Genomic DNA, 19,283 nt, shown 5'->3' on the forward strand with positions numbered 1-19,283 from the left:
CTCCTTATCAGAGTAGTGAAGGGCGGAGAAATGCATATCGAGCAATCGTTCATGCACGGCCTCCTCATTTAAACAATATATATTTAGCAACACAGGTATTATCTTTCAGAGAATTTTAAATTTATCTTCATTTGCACATAAAATAACAAAAATTTATTTCTGTAGAAACCTGAACAACTTTTAAAAAGAACTCAGCTTATGGAGAGGTGGGCTAGGTGGGAGGTAAGCAGTGTGCCTCAACTCTTTAAACGATATTATTTAATGTTTGGATTGTTTAAGTATATGTTTAGTTCAAACCATAAAAGTTTTCAATATTTTTTTCTCATTAAAATACAGCGCTTTTTCCCCATGAAAGCTACACAGTACACACATTAGAAATATTGTCTTATATTATTTCAATTTTTTTCAAAGATAATTTGTTTACCTCAGCCAAACAACATTTTCATTCATTCCATATCTCATTTGATAAATTAATGCATAATTTGATTCTTAATACAATAATAAACTATATCTTTAAAGTGATACAGAGTCAACATTTCTAAACATAATCTAGTTTTCGTAATTGATCATCTTGAAAGTATTTTTAACATAATATTCTAGCAACTAGCCAATCAGACACTAAGTTTCTAATATAATTTAAACACTTGTGGCTTATGTATATAGATTTTATGATGCCGTTGTGCAGATCAGTAATTTTGAGTATTTAATGCAACTCAATACACTGGCTGGGCGTAGTTATAATGATATAACACAGGTAGTCTTTCTTCTTAATTTGTTGCTTTCTATCATTAAAATTAAACTCTTCAATCCTATGTTCATGTTATTTACTTCATGAATATTATTTCTTTTTTGCAGTATCCAGTTTTCCCCTGGATTCTTTCTGATTACACTTCAGAGAACTTGGATCTTTCTAACCCTTCTTCTTACCGGGATCTTTCAAAGGTTATCGTGGATGTGCTTCAATCAATTCATAGGAAAATAGTTGTATGTTCTTCAAATAATTAATGCTTTTGGTACCGTGCAGCCTGTTGGTGCATTAAACCCAGATCGTCTGAAAACGTTTCAAGAGAGATACACTAGCTTTGACGATCCTATCATCCCTAAATTCCATTATGGGTCACACTACTCAAGTGCAGGAACAGTGGGTTTGCCCTCTTTTTACTTGCCTTCTTTTTTTCATAAAAGTAACTTGGTTTTTTCTTTATTATAGTACTTCATTATCATTCAAGACAATTATGCATGAGGACTATTGATGTTGATTGTCGCTTTTTTTGTTTTACTTCATCAATTTATTTATCAAATCAATGCTCTCTAAGAAGGCTTGATTTGTATGGAGCGTTTTCTTGATTTTTTCTGTAGTATGGTAGTTCGTCAGCATTCTAGACAATGATGCATGGAGACTTGTGATGTTTAGTGTTTTCCTTTTTATTTTACTTCCTCAATTTATTTACCAGAGCAGTGTTCTCCAAAAGGTTTGATTTGTATGAAGCTTTTTCTTGAGTGGTTAACTTAGAGTTGATGCAACCATGGGGGCTATTTACTTGTTATGTAGTGATGGAGTAATATCAGAGGGATAAAATATATCTTAACACGGTCTTAAGTGATTTGGAGATGTATGATAGAGTGTCAAGAGAGACTTTGTAGAAAGCCATAGAAAAAAAAGAGGTTTAGATCGTCTATTTTTGAGATATCAATGATATGAGAGAGGAGATAAATGTGGGGTTAGAGACTTGGATGTACTTCAGAGCATATTCAAGAATCGGTACTGAGATGCATGCTTTTTGTAGGTCATACATATCAATTGGGAGAGATGAGAGAGGAGATAAATGTGGGGTTAGAGACTTGGAGGCAAGTTTTAGAAGCATATGGCTTTCTTTCGAGTATAAGTAAGATAATATATGAATTGTAAGCTTAGATTTCTTTTGAGTATAATTAAGATAAGGGTCATGCTAACATGTGCCCTAAGGGCACATGTTAAGGATACTATAATAAGAAAAAGTTAAATATAATTAAATGCAATAAAGTCATATTTAAAGTTTCGATTCGTTGAATGTACAAGTTACAAGAAAAAATTTCTATAAATATTTCATTAACTTGTGCCCTTGGGGCACATGTTAGCTTTTCCCTTAAGATAATATGTGAAATGTAAGCTTAGAAAAAGGAGAAGCACACCTAGTTTAGATGTTGAAGATTAGCACATATCAAATCATAATCATTTGATTCTGATTTGTCAAGCTGTTACAAAACAGTGGTGTAAATAGATTTATTATATTATTGTCATTTCCTTATTTAGGTAGCAGCAATTATAGGAAATTATTTCTCTGTTTAATAGCATATTAGTGTACTGTATTCTATATATACCTCACAATGTAACAGTTCCAAAATCAATGAAATATACAACATATTTCTATATGGTATCAGAGCACAAGATCTGAACCATCTCTAAGCCTTGAGCACCACCCATGGCAGATACTAAAGCAGAAAATTCAGCCAACAGTTTGGCTGAAGGACATGCTCTTCCTATCACTGGTCACAAATTGAATGGCCAGAATTATAATCAATGGGTGCGCTCAGTCAAAATCTACCTTCAAGGAAAAGGGAAGGAAGGTTATATCATAGGAGACTCCAAGTGTCCAAAAAAGGGGGATTCCAACCTTGAAAAATGGCAACTAGAAAACAGTCTAGTAATGTCATGGCTGCTAAACACCATGACAAATGAAATTGGAGAAAATTTCTTGTACTATGACACTGCCAAAGAGATGTGGGATGCCGTAAAGGAAACCTACTCTAATGTCGACAATACATCTGCAATTTTTGAAATCAAGAGCATACTCCATGACTTGCGCCAAGATGACCGCTCAGTCACAGAGTATTTTAATACTCTCAATCGTCACTGGCAGCAACTGGATGTATATGATGAAGTTGAATGGAGCTGCACAGAGGATAAAAAGAAGTACAAAGAATTGGTGGAGAAAGATAGAGTCTACAAATTTCTATTAGGTTTGAACACAGAACTTGATGAAGTTCGTGGGAGAATCCTTGGAACCAAACCTCTTCCAAAAATTCGAGAAGCATTCTCGGAAATACGAAGAGAGGAGAGCAGGAGAAAAGTGATGCTTGGAAAATCCAGTGCAGCCCCATCTATAGAAGGATCTGCAATGGCAGCAAGGGGAGATCAACGATCTTTCCAAAAGAAAACTCGCCCTTGGTGTGACCACTGCAAGAAACAGGGTCATACCAAGGACACATGCTGGATCATTCATGGAAAGCCATCAGAGCTAAAATGGACCAAAAACCGGGACAGCAGAGGGAACACAGCTAAGGTAAATTCTCACTCATCACCATTCAACAAGGAGCAAATGGAAGCCTTACAAAAAATGCTTCAACAAACAATTGGTACAGCTACTGTGGCACAAAAAGGTAATTTTTTGCATGCTCTAAACACTAGCAGGGGAAAACAAAAATCATGGATTATTGACTCAGGAGCATCTGATCACATGACTGGAGATTTGACTGTCTTTGATAGCTATTCTCCATGTCAAAATAATTCGACTGTTCGAATTGCTGATGGTACCCTTTCTAAGGTCATGGGTAAAGGTTCAGTCATTATTTCGCAAAATATTACTCTTAGTTCAGTACTGTATGTGCCTAAACTTGATTGTAACTTGCTGTCCATCAGTAAACTTACAAAGGATTTGAAGTGTATCACTAAATTCTTTCCTAACCTGTGTGAATTTCAGATTTTGGAGTCGGGGAGGACGATTGGCAATGCTAAAGAATGTGCTGGACTCTATATCCTTCAGGCTGAAGCATTTAAACCAGAATCCGAGGCAACCTCTTGCGCTGTAGTTTCTGCATGTAGTGAAAATTCTGCAATGTTGTGGCACTATAGACTAGGCCACCCAAATTTTATGTACTTGGAAAAAATGCTTCCTAAACTATTCAATAAAAATCAGAAGTTGTTTCAATGTGAAATTTGTCAATTGTCCAAACATACACGCAACCCCCACCCTCCTCAACCCTATAAACCTTCCCAACCTTTTTATGTTATTCATAGTGATGTATGGGGACCATCGCGGGTCAGAAATGTAACTGGATCAAGATGGTTTGTAACCTTTATTGATGACCACACACGGATCACTTGGGTCTACCTTATGAAAGACAAATCGGAAGTTGGTAGGATATTTGAATGTTTCCATACCATGGTGCAAACACAATTTCAAAGCAAAATTAGAGTGCTTAGGAGTGATAATGGTCGTGAGTACTACAATTCTGCACTAAGCTCATACTTTACGCAACATGGAATAATACACCAAACCTCATGTGTGGATACACCTCAGCAGAACGGGGTTGCCGAGAGAAAGAATAGACACCTCCTAGAAGTAACCCGATCTCTCATGCTAGCTACAAATGTACCTAACCAGTTTTGGGGAGAAGCTGTCCTCTCTGCAACTTATCTAATAAACAGAATGCCTTCCCGGATCCTTAACTTTCATACGCCCTACTCCACTCTCCAAACCTTATACCCAACCAATCGTATCCTTACATCTATTCCTTTGAAAATATTTGGATGCACAACCTTTGTCCATAATCTTGATCCCCAACGCAGTAAACTTGACCCGAAATCCATTAAATGCATATTCCTCGGCTACTCTCCTCACCAAAAGGGATACAAATGTTATTCACCTCAAAACAAAAAATTCTACCACACCATGGATGTAACCTTTTTTGAGAATCAGCCATATTACCCCAAAGTTGGCATTCAGGGGGAGAACACCTATCCAATTGAAGTGGTAGAATCCCAACTTTTGGAACTTGAGCTAACTGAACCCAAACTCACTGTAGAAGCATCAAAACCTACACCTGAACCAAATAAAAATGCAACAGAAACTGCAGAACCTACATGTGAACCACAAGAAACTACGTCAGAAAATGTAGAGGAAATTGCAGTAGAAACTGCAGCCCCTACAACAGAAACAGCACCAGGAAACAATGTGAAAGTGTACTCTAGGAAGAGCAAGAAGGGAATAGAGTCCGGCACAGCTCCAAGGCAGAACCAAGAAACCTCCAAGACTCTAGAAAATGGCGTTCCCTCAGGTAATACTGCTCCTAACTCTGTGAATGTTGATGATATTGATATTCCTATTGCTTTGAGAAAAAATGTAAGATCCTGTACCAAACATCCCATTGAAAGATTTGTATCTTATGGAAAATTGTCCCAAAGTTACAAGACTTTTGTAACAGCTCTTGACAATACACATATTCCAAGCAACATCCATGAGGCACTCCAAAATTCTGAATGGGCAGCAGCCGTAACGGAAGAAGTTCAGGCCTTAATTAAGAATGGCACTTGGGAGATCACAAGCCTACCTGCAGGGAAGAAGCCGGTAGGATGCAAATGGATATTCTCCATGAAGTATAATGCAGATGGGAGTGTAAATCGGTACAAAGCTCGACTTGTAGCAAAGGGATTTACTCAATCATATGGAGTAGATTATGAAGAGACTTTTGCACCGGTGGCAAAACTAAACTCCGTTAGAGTTATTCTCTCTTTGGCTGCAAATTTAGATTGGCCACTTCATCAACTAGACATCAAGAATGCCTTCTTAAATTGTGACCTAGAAGAGGAAGTTTATATGCATATTCCTCCTGGACTTGAATCATCCAGCACCGCAAATATGGTGTGCAGGCTCCGAAAATCCCTTTATGGCCTCAAGCAGTCTCCAAGGGCATGGTTTGATAGATTGACTCGAGTTGTCAAGAAAGACGGGTTCAACCAATGCCAATCAGATCACACTATGTTTGCTAAACACTCCATGGAAGGAAAGGTAGCTTTGTTTATTGTTTATGTTGATGATATTGTTATTACAGGAAATGATTATGATCAAATTGATCATTTAAAGGGACTCTTGGCAAAGGAATTTGAAGTTAAGGACTTGGGACAACTTAAGTATTTTTTAGGGATGGAAGTTGCTCGAACAAAGGATGGTATCTATGTATCACAAAGGAAATACACCCTTGACTTACTTCGAGAAACTGGAATGCTTGGGTGCAAGGCAGCTAATACACCAATAGAACAAATAAAAGGAAGAGAAGATGAAAGTCCACCAGCCGACAAAGATAGATATCAAAGTCTAGTTGGGAAACTAATCTACCTATCTCACACTAGGCCCGACATTGGGTTCGCTGTAAGCTTGGCTAGTCGCTACATGTCAAATCCAACCGAGTCTAACATGAAAATGGCGAATAGAATCCTCCAATACCTCAAAGGCACACCAGGCCGAGGCCTTCACTTCAAGAAGAATTTAAACAGGGACGTTGAAGTTTATACATATTCAGATTGGGCAGGATGCTCCACAGACAGAAAATCGACTACAGGTTATTGTTCATTTGTGTGGGGGAACTTAGTAACTTGGCGAAGCAAGAAACAATCTGTAGTGGCGAGGAGTAGTGCAGAAGCTGAATTTAGAGCTATGGCCCTAGGTATTTGTGAAGGAATGTGGCTTAAGAGCATGCTAGATGAAATCAAAATTCAAGTGAACCATACTGTGAGGTTACTATGTGATAACAAAGCTGCTATAAGCATTGCAAAGAACCCAGTCCAACATGATAGAACAAAACATGTGGAAATTGACCGACACTTCATTAAAGAAAAAATTGATAATAAGATTATAAGTATTGATCATGTCCCATCATGCAAGCAAACTGCGGATATCTTAACCAAGGCTCTTCCAAGGAATACTTATGAAAATATCAAATCCAATCTGGGTATGATAGACATCTACCACCCAGATTGAGGGGGAGTGTTGAAGATTAGCACATATCAAATCATAATCATTTGATTCTGATTTGTCAAGCTGTTACAAAACAGTGGTGTAAATAGATTTATTATATTATTGTCATTTCCTTATTTAGGTAGCAGCAATTATAGGAAATTATTTCTCTGTTTAATAGCATATTAGTGTACTGTATTCTATATATACCTCACAATGTAACAGTTCCAAAATCAATGAAATATACAACATATTTCTATATTAGAGATGAAAGTCAATACACTATCAATAATCTCCGGCAGCCCCTTCATCTAACCCAACTCAAGGTTGAGTTGTTGGCACCAGTCACAAATGACCTGTCCCACTTAAGTTAAGTTTTGTTTAGTCTTGTTGTCCAACTATCATCACTGTTGATTTACCGGTAACGATCACACATTTAAATTGGTTGTTTCAAGTTAAGGACATCATCTGACCTCATATCATAGCAAGCAACTTTGTTTCAATGCAGTTCTTGAAAACTCATTGTGGCTCTAATATTGTTTTGGTTTGGTATTTTCTTTTAAAAGCTGTACTTGTAACACGCTTAAAGTTTAGTAGGCTTTATCTTGAGCGGGAATGTTAAGACGTGTATTAGAATTAAAATATAGGTTGTTGAATAAATATCTCTGATTTTTTAAACAAAAAAAGTTAAAGGGATGCAAAAGATGAAGGCACCTACATCCTAACTAAGTTGGCTCCCTTGCACCTACATTCAAACTGGTCAACTCTAATAAAATATTATTACGATAAAAAAGAAAAAGCTTGGGGGACTAGGTCAAAATCCTAGTTAACTACAATGCAAATCAAAATGATTGGCCAACTGCCTCATTAAAAACTTTATCAAGAAAAATTCAGTGGTTTAAAATCTTGATGAAGGGAAAAAGAGTGCAGTTTAATAAATTATCTATGATTGGTCAACTGCATCTATGATTAGGTTAGTTGTTATCTTAGATTAGTTGTTGTCATCTCAAAACCCAAAAAATTGAGAAAGCACAAACATATGTTTGAGAATCTCTAAACAGTTAAGCCATCTAGTAATGATATTCTTTGGAACAATTCATTGTTCTTGAATGCCAAGTTTATGAGTTTAGAATCATATTCTAATCAAAGAAGCTTCCAACCTTTCTTATAAGTCAGTTCATTAGCTAGCATGGCACTAACCAACTCTTGCAAGAAGTGGTGTTGAAATGCCATTATAAGATGCAAAGTAGTCTAAAGCCTCAACATTACTATTTTTGAAAATACCACCACAAGCTGCATGTCGAGGGCTCCCTCTTGGGGAGGATGCCAATTAACCTCAATGATCTGAGTAGCTCTAGTAGGATGACATTCAATCATGAAAGCCATGAGGATCAGAAAGTCGTGAATTGAAGTAGTGTCCCTAGTGTGATTGCCAATTAGGAAAATGTTGGTAATAGTCATATTGATAGCTTGCTGGTAAGGAAAGATTTTGTTGTCAAACCTCCTCCTATTTCTACAAAACTAAATATTAGCAATGCGCAAAATAACAACTAAAATGATAGTTTTATGCTGCTTGGAGAAAGGCAAGGAGCATAATTGCAGAAGAGTCAAAGGAGAGCTTCTACCAATTTGTAAATGAGTGATTTGACTAAATCAATCCCAAACTTGAGAGGGAAAAGCACATATGTTGAGCCTATAAATTGTTCGATGTGAGATTCTTAACAATAATCATAACCATATTTTAAATTATTTATTTTCTCTCCTCTTTTTATCTCAAACACCAAAACTTCAACTATCTATTACAATATGTGATGTTTTTTTTTGTTTTTTTTTAAAGTGGCAAAAGAAGCAATGATCCATGTGTAAATGTTTTCATATAATATGTTGGTGTTTATGTTGCTGATTTTGGCATAGTTAATGGTTATTATCTTCTTTTACAGGTTTTGTATTATCTTGTTAGGGTTGAGCCATTCACTACCCTATCAATCAAACTACAAGGTGGAAAATTTGATCATGCAGATCGGATGTTTTCTGACATTTCTGCTACTTGGAATGGAGTTCTTGAAGACATGAGTGATGTTAAGGAATTGGTATTTTTTTTATCATCTTCAACTAAATGATTGATTAATACTTAAAATACCTAGTAGGTACTCTTGAGATAATATAAATGAATAGACATGGAAATATTTGTGTTTAAATCAAGAGAGGAACTATATTATTGAATACAAATAAAAATAACAATATATTCCTATGTTGTTAATATTGGATAGCAGCATGGAGCACCAGACTGAAAACTGCTTAAGCAACATAAAGAGGGTGACAGACGCTATAGTAGACTACATACTGTATACAGACTAAACATAAATTCCAATAGCATACAAAAAGGTTAAAAAATACAAAATTACTCAAAATTAAAGAGGTACTTGTACTTAATTATTATAATTATGCTTTGTGATTTGTCACTAATATTCAAAACTATTGATATTTAAATTAAATAGTGTTGTTTAGGAAATAATCTTTGCATTTATTGTGAATAATTTACTTTCATAGATTAAGAAATTAGTCATTACGAGTTGTAATTAGTCATTATGAATTGTAACTACCTGTAATTACTGACACTATTATTTATAGTATCGAATGCAATAACAAAGGCAACATATCAGTAATAACTGATTAGTTATTTACCTTGCCAACTTTATTTGACAGCTGTGTTTTTCTGTTAGACCTAACACATGCATAGGATTAGAGTCAGTTATGGGAATGTAAGGAATAATCTAGAATTCTAGATTCTGTTGGATATAACCTGTGCTCTGTGCACAGGATTAGAGTGGCAGTGATGGTCGAAAATGACTAGTCTAGCCAGATGGATGGGACAGCAGCAGAGATTGGAAACTAGACATTGAACAGTTGTTTTAAAATAAGGGTCTTACATGGTGGGCAGTGGGTCAACCAGATATTAATGATTAGAGTTGCCTTTTGTCAGGCTCTAGATGCCAAATTGAGAGAATAGAGTGAGAGATGTGGATAAATCTGTGCAAACTACATATCAGAGGTATATTACAAAGATGACTAATAACAATACAATGCCTTACAATCATTTTAATTATTCTAATTACATAATACTATACAATGCCTAGTTAACCTATTTACAATATTTCTAATAAATACTTCCGTGTCTTTTTATAAGTTTAAGCATTAACATGCTTGGAATTTTTTTAGAACTAATATCACAAATAATTATCATAGTCTTATCGAAACATCTTAAGTTTTTTTCCCTTTTCAATCACAACTTATTAGGTTCCAGAGTTATTTTATCTCCCTGAGGTCCTCACAAATGAAAATTCAATTGATTTTGGGACAACACAGTTGGGAGAAAAGCTTGGTATGCTCATTAAGGTTTTCAGCAAATAGTTATTTCAGAAGACGCTGTTTTATACTCACATGCATATTGTAGCTCTTGTTTGTCATTTATTTCTACATTACCAGATACTGTAAAACTTCCTGCTTGGGCTGAGAATCCAGTTGATTTTGTGCATAAGCATAGGATGGCTCTGGAAAGTGAGTACGTGTCGGCTCATTTGCATGAGTGGATTGACCTCATATTTGGGTAGGTTGTTTTTCATACGCTTCAGTTTCTCCTATTGCTTTTGGATTGACCTCGTGATTTTCTTTTTTCACAAGTTTGTACTATCAATACAGAGATGTATAACATTCCTTTTCAACTTTTCACTATTATTGTTCATAACAATTTATTCCTGATTAAATTAATGACTTGGAACATACAGGTATAAGCAACAGGGCAAAGAGGCTATTGCAGCAAATAATGTTTTCTTTTATATTACTTATGAAGGGACAGTGGATATTGATAAAATTTCAGACCCGGTATGTATCCTATTCTTCATATTTAAAATTTAATTGGTTGTTTGAGTAACACACAATCTCAACTCCCAAAAAATAGAGAGAATAGATAAGAATATTCCACATGAGTTATGAGAATTAATTTCTTCGGCTAAAAAATTGAAATATTAAGTGCTAATTATAGCAATTTGTACATACTTAATCGGTGAAGAAAGAAGAAAACGAGAATTTATGAGAGAATCCGTGTTTTTACACAACAGATCTAGGTGTCATCTAGGCCTCATTATTTAAACACTCATTGTATCAGAGTAATCACAAATATGTTGAAAGTCTAATATAAAATTATAAATTAGGCCCCATTTGTACATATTAAGATTTTTAAACACGGGAGTGCTTTTACTAGAAAATATGATCCCTAATTTTGTCAATATAACTTCGTATCAGTGCAAGTTGCAGAAAACTGAGACAGGTGCAGAAAAGATGAGATAAAAGCCTTTTTTTTTTTGTGAAAGGGAAAAGTCCTTTAAATTCCTCTTCCCTAGCAGATTAAATTTATTTTATAGTGTTAGGTTTGTATTAGGTTTTGAATTGGACCTAACTCATCCTTATTAAACCGACTTGTAAGGCAACAAGTGTCACTCTTTATAAATTGTATTCAAGTCATATGTAAGACTTGAGTTTTTCCGATAGACTGTCTCATGCCAAACATTATTGGGCTTGGTGTGTGGTTAAAATGATCAGTGGTCCAAGATGTCATTCTTTATAAAAAAAAATCAGGCTTTATCTCTTTTCAATGTGGTATTTGATTTTTTTATTCCAAGAGATGAACTAAATTATTCTAGAATCTCAATGGAGAAACTACACAGTTGTAATCTATTTTAAGTTTGGATTCTAATTTATTCTTATTAATACTCCCATTTATATCCATAAACTTGCTTTAGGATAGAGTTGTTTTCCACTAGGGATTATTCTGGTGTCTAACATGTGATTGCTTTGAGGGAGTCATCTTGGTAGACATGTGGATTGAAGAATTCTCATCTGAATGTTTATTTGCTTTGTGTATTTTTTTTCTTCCAGTTCCTGTGTCTGAGATTCTGAACTTATCTCATCCTCTTTTCACTGCAGTCCTTCTCTTTATCTTCTGAGAATCTATTTTTCATTTCAATTAGGCTATAATTAACTGATCACCCCTTGCTAGACCGGTAGCTTTTCTGGGGTGTGTGATATATTACTCTACATCTTACCTTTTCTGCAACTTCTTAATTTCTTTCATGTGTGACAAGTAAAGGCACAACAGCGGGCTACACAAGATCAGATTGCTTATTTTGGACAAACACCATCTCAACTTCTGAAAGTTCCTCACTTGAAGAAGATACCTGTAACTGAAGTTCTGCATTTGCAGGTAATTATTGACTGGCTTAGTTTGACACAAACATCTAAGTATGCTTCCCTTGCCTGCTTCTAATTCTTGTGTTTTTTGCATAATCAAGCAGCAGCCTTTTGAAAATTCTCAATTTGCTTAACTTTTCTAGCATTGCAAACCACGATCTTGTTGGAAAACATACAATTTTCAAAACGCAGGAAATTGACGATGTATCTTTGATGGATGAAAAAAGGGTTTACCCTAACTTTGAATGTGTTTGTGTGTGAAATGTTATGTTTCAAAATTGAATGTGTTTGGGTGTATAACATTATTTGAGGACAAATTTGTTTTTTTGGCAATATAATGGGGTATCTATTTGGGTAATATAATGGTATATAGTTCAGATGGTAAAGTTTACTTCAGTTTTGCAAGGATTGGGTGTTGGGATCAAATTCCACTTTCACTCCTCTATAAATAAAAGGTTTCTCTTTATGTTTCAAGATTTGTCCAAAACATTTGTGCTGATGAAGTGTACTTGAAATGCCCTTCTATGTTTCCTTGACTTTTGAGGATGAGAGCATGTGATGTGATAACAATAATTGTGCATATATTTCTTTGCATGTCAAGACAATATTCCGCAACCCAAAAGTAGTCCAACCATATGTTGTTCCATCTCCTGAAAACTGCAATCTACCTGCGGCTGCCATTCAAGCATCTTCAGATATGATAGTGGTTGTTGATTGGAGTGCACCAGCAGCTCATGTTGCAAAACACAAGTGGCAACCCAATACACCTGATGGCCATGGTACTCCATTCCTCTTTCAACATGGAAAAGCTGCATCCGGCTCTGGTGGCGGAACACTAATGCGCATGTTCAAAGGGCCTTCAGGATCTGGTGAAGAGTGGCAATATCCTCAAGCATTGGCATTTGGTGTTTCCGGAATTAGAAGCCAGGCTATCATCTCAATAACTTGTGACCAAGAAATTATAACTGGTAAGTCTAGACAAGCTAGGATTTTTCAGATATGCTTCCTATAGTATTATTTTGAGAAATGATCTCTTATCAAATTACTTAACAAGTTAGTAAGTATTGGAGTGACTCATGGCTTGCTACAATGGATAATTAGATCACACACCATTTATCAATTTTAAGGATTTTGTTTCTCAAAGCGATGAATGTGTGGGGGTTTCTTGATGTTAAACAGTACCTGTGTGGAATTATCTTTTCCATTTTTTCTAGTATAATACTAGAAAAGGAAGAAAATTATATGTAACATCACATTTTTACAATTACACCTTTTTATATATAAAAAATTATATTTAAACAGTCCCAACCTCTTTGAGTATTTGCAGGATGTTAGAATTAAATAAAACTTGATATTCTACATTAGTTGTTAGTATTCATTGAGTATACAACTTCCTAGTATAATGCTTATTCATTATACATTAAATGTATTTATTGTAATACCATTATAAATATTATAAATACAAGGAGTGTGATCTAAGTATAGTCACACAGAATTTACACCTTTACACAGGAAAATACCTATTAATTGAAGCAGTGGCAAAACAAATTGAGCACTTATTGCAGCATCCTGTATATTAATTTTAGCCACATTTTTAAACAGATACTTCAACTATGCGGCCATTTTGGCAAAGTTGATTTTTCATTTGTGAGCGGTACTTGCTAATTATACTGGGACTGGCTAGGTATTTTGTTTCTAACCTGAAAAATTGTTTTTTGATTAGGTGGGCATGCTGATAATAGTATTAGAGTGATATCCTCTGATGGAGCCAAAACCTTGGAAACAGCCAATGCGCACTGTGCTCCAGTAACTTGCCTTGGCCTTTCATCCGATAGTAACTACCTGGTGTCAGGATCCCGAGATACAACAATATTACTCTGGAGAATACATAAATCACTTGCATCTCACTCAAGTGTCATATCAGAATCTCCGTCAACCAGCAGTAACTCTTCATCTCATTTTATAGAAAAGAACCGTAGACGTCGTATTGAGGGTCCATTACAGGTACTTCAGGGGCACCAAAGTGAAATACTCAGTTGTTGTGTTAGCTCAGATCTTGGAATAGTGGTTTCTTGCTCCGACACATCAGATGTTCTCGTGCACTCTATAAGAACGGGACGTTTAGTTCGAAGGCTGGATGGTGTGCTAGCCCATGCTGTTTGCCTTTCCTCTGAAGGGGTTATCATGACTTGGAATGAATTGCAGCATGCTCTCAGTACCTTTACTGTTAATGGTCTTTTAATAGCTAAAACAGAATTATCTTTCTCTACCAGCATTAGTTGCATGGAGATTTCTCATGATGGGAGGAATGCTTTGATTGGAATTAATGGTGGGGCCGATGGTGGGAATTTGCAGTCAAGTCAGTCAACTGCTGCCGATTTTCATTCAGAACAAGAAGATACTCAGGAAAGTAACAACATAATAAATATTCCAACACCAGCAATTTGCTTCCTGGATTTGCAGACTCTAGAGGTACAATATAAAGATGTTTAAAATGAAATGCCACAAATAAATTAAGAACCAGCCTTTCTTTTCTATTTTTTCCCGTTGAATCGTCGTAAAAAACGTCTATAAATTTGAGTTTACAAATGACATAGCTGACTTCAGAAAGTAATGTGAAGCTTTTTCTTTTTCATCAAAGTTAGATATTTTCTGTATATTCATCATTTCACTCCCATTCAGAAAACATTCTTTCTATGGACCAAAAACTAAAGTGTGTGTAGCAAATCTTATTTAGAAGGTGAGCCTCAGACCAAAAGAAAGGTTGTATGCTGACTTGTGACTCGTAGGTCACAGATTCAAATCCTAGAGACAACCTTTCCGCTTGCGGGGTAAGGTTGCATACATCTTCCCTTTCTGGTGTGAGACTCATGCAATAGGCCACCGTTTTCTGTAAGCCGACATAATCTAGCAATTTTTTTGAGCAGGAGAAGGGGTTTTGCATTCTGAATCTTGTAAACCTCTAGAATCCAGAGTCACTGTGTGTTAGCTAACTACTCTACCATACTATTTTCTGTAGGTTTTCCATGTATTGAAACTGAAAGAAGGACAAGATATTACAGCTCTTGCTCTAAATAAGGATAACACAAATCTTTTGGTTTCAACTTCAGATAAAAAATTGGTTATCTTCACTGATCCAGCTGTAAGTTGAATTACTGTCGATAAAGATCCTGGTCAAATATCAATTATAGCCTACATTGAATCACTGTTTTTCTATATTCACAGCATGCCCTCAGAATGAGTATTCCATGATTATTTGTACAATCCAACATAGTAATATTCACTGTTTTTATACATATATTTTGTTAAATCTTATTTGAAAAACCATGATTATTCCTTTAATCCACCATAATAACACTACTAACAATACCTTCAGCATATATTTTAGTAAATCTTACTTTATATACCATGGCTGTAACTCTTAAGCTTATTGGTTGCAGTTAAGCTTGAAAGTGGTGGATCAAATGCTCAAACTTGGTTGGTAAGAGGATGGACTTAGGCACCTCATAAAGTCAGCTTTTAGAGTATCCAAAAGTGATGTACAGATCTTTTATACATAACAACTACTAGGAATGTCATAATGGGGATGTTGCACTCCTTTTTGTAAGCAACTTTGTTACGTTTTTATGGTTTAGAAATGTCTTGTAACATATGTAACAACTAACTCTTACCAAAAAAATATTCGGCTCTTAGGTATAGCTTTAGAATAAGGTTAGTCTGCTCTCCCAGTTGTGCTTAAGTGTAAATATTTTACAAGCTTCTATCTGAGGTTTGGGCCAATAATTTTTACCCCAGAATTTTTATTATCATAGTCAATTGAAAAACAGGGTTAAATAGTTTTTCTCTCTTCATTTTTCATATTGATGAATATAGCCAACCATCACCATAAAAATAAGTATATTTTATTGAACAATTTCCTTCTAATCCCTGGGTGATGCTTTGATTTCAAGACCTCCATCAATATGAAGATTTATCATTGTCTTATAAGTCACATTTTTCTTCTCATCATTCAATTTGAAACGAAAACAACCTAATAAAACAGCTGAGAATATCTTCATCTGTCTATAAGCAAACTCTTTCCCAAGGCATATCCGAGGACCAGCCTGCATATGAATCAAAATTCATTTTAGCATATGCTTTTGCAAAGGAACAAATTTGAATAAATGTTACTTGTCCATTATAAAATTCTACTAACCTGAAAAGCAGTAAACTTGAAAGGGCTTTCTGGCTGAAAAATGCCATTCTCATCAAGCCATCTTTCTGGTCTAAATTCCTCTGCATCATCACCCCATATGAACTTCATCCTCCCCATTGCATAAGGTTGGTAACACACCATGTCTCCTTTTCTTACACTATATCCATCTGGTAATGTATCATCAGAAAAGCAAATCTTTGCATCCTGCAGCATGAAAATAATCTTGATAATCACATTCATACTATAGGCCAAGTAATATTCAAATTTTATCTTACCACCGGAACTGCAGGATAAAGTCTGAGAGTTTCTGTGAGTGCTGCATAGAGATAATTCATCTTTTCAATAGCTTCATCTGTTACCCTTGAAACAAACTCAGTGCAGCTACTAATTGTTTTTGTGTTTGTTGCTTCTCTCACTTCTTCTGCAACTTTTTCTTGTACTGCAGGATACTTGCATAGCATGTAAATGAACCAAGAAAGTGTAGCGGCCGTCGTGTCTTTCCCGGCAATAACAAAGTTCAGAATTATATCTCTTAAGTATGTTGTATCATATTCCTTCACTAGCAGAAACCTCGAGAGAATATCTCCACTTTTCCTCTACATCGAACATGCAAAAGTGAAAAATACATTGTTCATGATAAATACCTAAGAAACATTGACACAGATAATAGTTTGAGAAAATTTTCATAGTTGCAAAAAGTAGGCTTACAATAGAATCACCCTTTGAATTCTTCATTTGCTGAATTCTGGTGTTGATTAGCTTAATAACGAATTCATTTAAGACTCGAGTGTTTTTCTTTAATTCTGCCTCTGCTCCAATATTGAGAAACTTCTTTATCTTCCAGAAGACATCAACATAACGATAAAGCGTTAACTCGCTTGCAGAATCGAATGCATTGGCGAAAATTGTCCCTTCTTCATTTGTTCCACACATGCTGTCAAGTTCAGTTCCAAATGCAACTTTGAAAATTGAATCCAGTGTTGATTTCATGAAAAGATCCTAGATAAATTATTTTATCGAGTTAACATGCTAACATAACAAATAAAAAAAAGGTATATGGTAACATCTTTCAAATAGTTTATTTACTCACTTGAATTTCTAACTTAGTATTAGAAGTTGCCGCTTCAGACACAATATTTGCAACTTTTGCTGCATTCTTTCTGAATATTAAAGTACTGAAATCTCTTAACATCTTGGTGGAGAATTCATGACTTGATATCTTCCTCTGTTCACGCCATTTCTCGCCATCAACCGTGAAAATCCCATCTCCTAGTAAATCCTTCAAATTGTGGTAGTTGTACAACCCCTACACAGAAATTGAAGATATTAAAGCATACATCATCCATCTAAGAAGAATCAATTCTACTTTAGAAGAATCAAACATCTCAAAATCACTCAAGAATGAATTCTACATCTCAAGAATTGCTTTTGCCTCTTCCGAAAGTCAAACCAAACATATAAGTAGAAACTTTCTAAATCTACAAATGCATATATAAGTGGAAACTTTCCAAATCTAATTCAACTCTAAACAACCAAAATGTTCATTCGTAAACCATAGTAAAATTCAATGAGAATTATGACCAATCTACTAACCTTTCCATAATTGTCAAAATTGGTTTTGAGTATATACTCAACATTGTTTGGTTCTGCAGTATAAACTTCATTTCTGAAAGGGTTAAGCAACCTGTATGTCTTGTATTTCCTTGCAAGATCAGTCATATAATGATGAAGTGTGTTGAAGTTCATCAACTGATTGAATACAGTTCCAGCAACAGGATGATACTTCTTATGAATCTTATTGTTATTGTTCAATTTTTTGAATGGAAATTGAAGCACTAAAAGAGTTAAAGATGCAGAGAAAATAGCAAAAAGATAAGGATTTGATAGAATATCCATGGATGGTAATGGAAATGTCATGGTTTGTGAGTTTAGGGAAGAAGATAATGTTATTGCAGAGTCAGAGATTATGTTATTTTGTAATGATTTTAATGTTAACAATCAGCCAACTATATAAATGCAACCGATTCTATTGATATTAATGATAGCAATCAGCCAACTATCATTAATTTATTATTAGTTAGTCCCTCTCATAAAAAAATGTCTTATTTGAGTAATAGTGAAAATTCATTCTTTAAAAATAACAAAAAGAGATTTCGCTATTCGAACCCAAATTTAAGAAGAACTTACATGTCACCCCTTTTTTTATACATGTCACCTATAAGGTGGAGTTTTTACCATATTACCCCTACAAAATACCAAATTTTTTGAAATTTTCAGTTCTGTATCGGAAATTTCGCAAATGTACCGGATATTTGGTAAGATTTACCAAATTACTGCGCATGATGATCCATACCGGAGATATAAAATTTTCGGTACTAGATATTTGAAATTTGCGGTATGCATCACCAGTTAATATTAATACCGTAAATTTGAAATATTCGATATCGGAAATTTGAAATATCCGATACCGGAAATTTTACCGGATATTTCAAATTTCCGGTATGAATTCAGTGAATAAAACTACCGGAAATTTGAAATATCCGGTACCGAAAATTTTACCGGATATTTTAAATTTCCGATATGATTTCAGTGTATAAAATGACAAGAAATTTTAAATTTTTGGTAAAAGAAAAATACCAGAAATTTCAAATTTCGGATAATACTGGGAATTAATTTTTTTAAACTTGAATAACACAAATAGAATAAATATCAACAGTTTTAATATATAACCGTCTTAATATATAAATAGAATAAATGCCATACATATCTATCATTACAACATCACAATAGTTTTTGCATCCATAGAAACATTCTTTCCTATGTCTAACTTTCCAGCCAGTTCTTCCTAGTGTCTGAACCAACCCGCATATGCTGATTCTCATGCTTTGCATTATTAGAACAATTTTTACTCTAACGATCAGTGACGGGAGGCAGTGGTCAATCGGGTCTCAACTATATCTGAACCCAATGATTACCCTTGACAAAACCAACAACAATGATCGTATGTCGACTAGTGTATGGGGGTGGAGCTATGAGAAGCGGGAAAAATGTTATGTTCATTAACATGG

At 35.0% G+C, this 19,283-nt stretch overlaps 2 protein-coding genes across 6 annotated transcripts in view; one reads left to right on the top strand and one right to left on the bottom strand.

Moving 5' to 3' along the window:
- The window catches only part of LOC131616703 (BEACH domain-containing protein C2-like), a 42,488-nt gene extending 26,662 nt beyond the window's left edge, over positions 1–15,826 (top strand). The window contains exons 19-32 of one of the 5 annotated variants that reach the window (XM_058888118.1): positions 12–95; positions 166–222; positions 686–754; positions 856–942; positions 1,025–1,141; positions 8,714–8,863; positions 10,071–10,155; positions 10,260–10,380; positions 10,559–10,655; positions 11,920–12,033; positions 12,622–12,988; positions 13,744–14,492; positions 15,040–15,162; positions 15,461–15,826. In XM_058888118.1, the coding sequence (XP_058744101.1) occupies positions 12–95; positions 166–222; positions 686–754; positions 856–942; positions 1,025–1,141; positions 8,714–8,863; positions 10,071–10,155; positions 10,260–10,380; positions 10,559–10,655; positions 11,920–12,033; positions 12,622–12,988; positions 13,744–14,492; positions 15,040–15,162; positions 15,461–15,505 (2,265 nt within the window). In that variant the 3' untranslated portion in view covers positions 15,506–15,826. The other 4 variants (XR_009288195.1, XR_009288196.1, XR_009288198.1 and 1 more) reach the window with 4 other exon arrangements.
- Positions 15,827–15,902: 76 nt separating this feature from the next.
- Positions 15,903–18,247, bottom strand: LOC131616704 (cytochrome P450 704C1-like). Its single transcript, XM_058888120.1, has 6 exons — positions 17,809–18,247; positions 17,306–17,521; positions 16,924–17,214; positions 16,491–16,811; positions 16,216–16,419; positions 15,903–16,123 (listed from the first exon to the last, which is right to left on the bottom strand). Exons 1-6 carry the CDS (start codon positions 18,130–18,132, stop codon positions 15,941–15,943), a joined length of 1,539 nt encoding a protein of 512 aa, XP_058744103.1. The 5' UTR covers positions 18,133–18,247; the 3' UTR covers positions 15,903–15,940.
- Positions 18,248–19,283: the final 1,036 nt, after the last annotated feature.

The sequence above is a fragment of the Vicia villosa genome, linkage group LG7 (genome assembly GCF_029867415.1).
Source record: "Vicia villosa cultivar HV-30 ecotype Madison, WI linkage group LG7, Vvil1.0, whole genome shotgun sequence".
Classification (NCBI taxonomy): domain Eukaryota; kingdom Viridiplantae; phylum Streptophyta; class Magnoliopsida; order Fabales; family Fabaceae; genus Vicia; species Vicia villosa.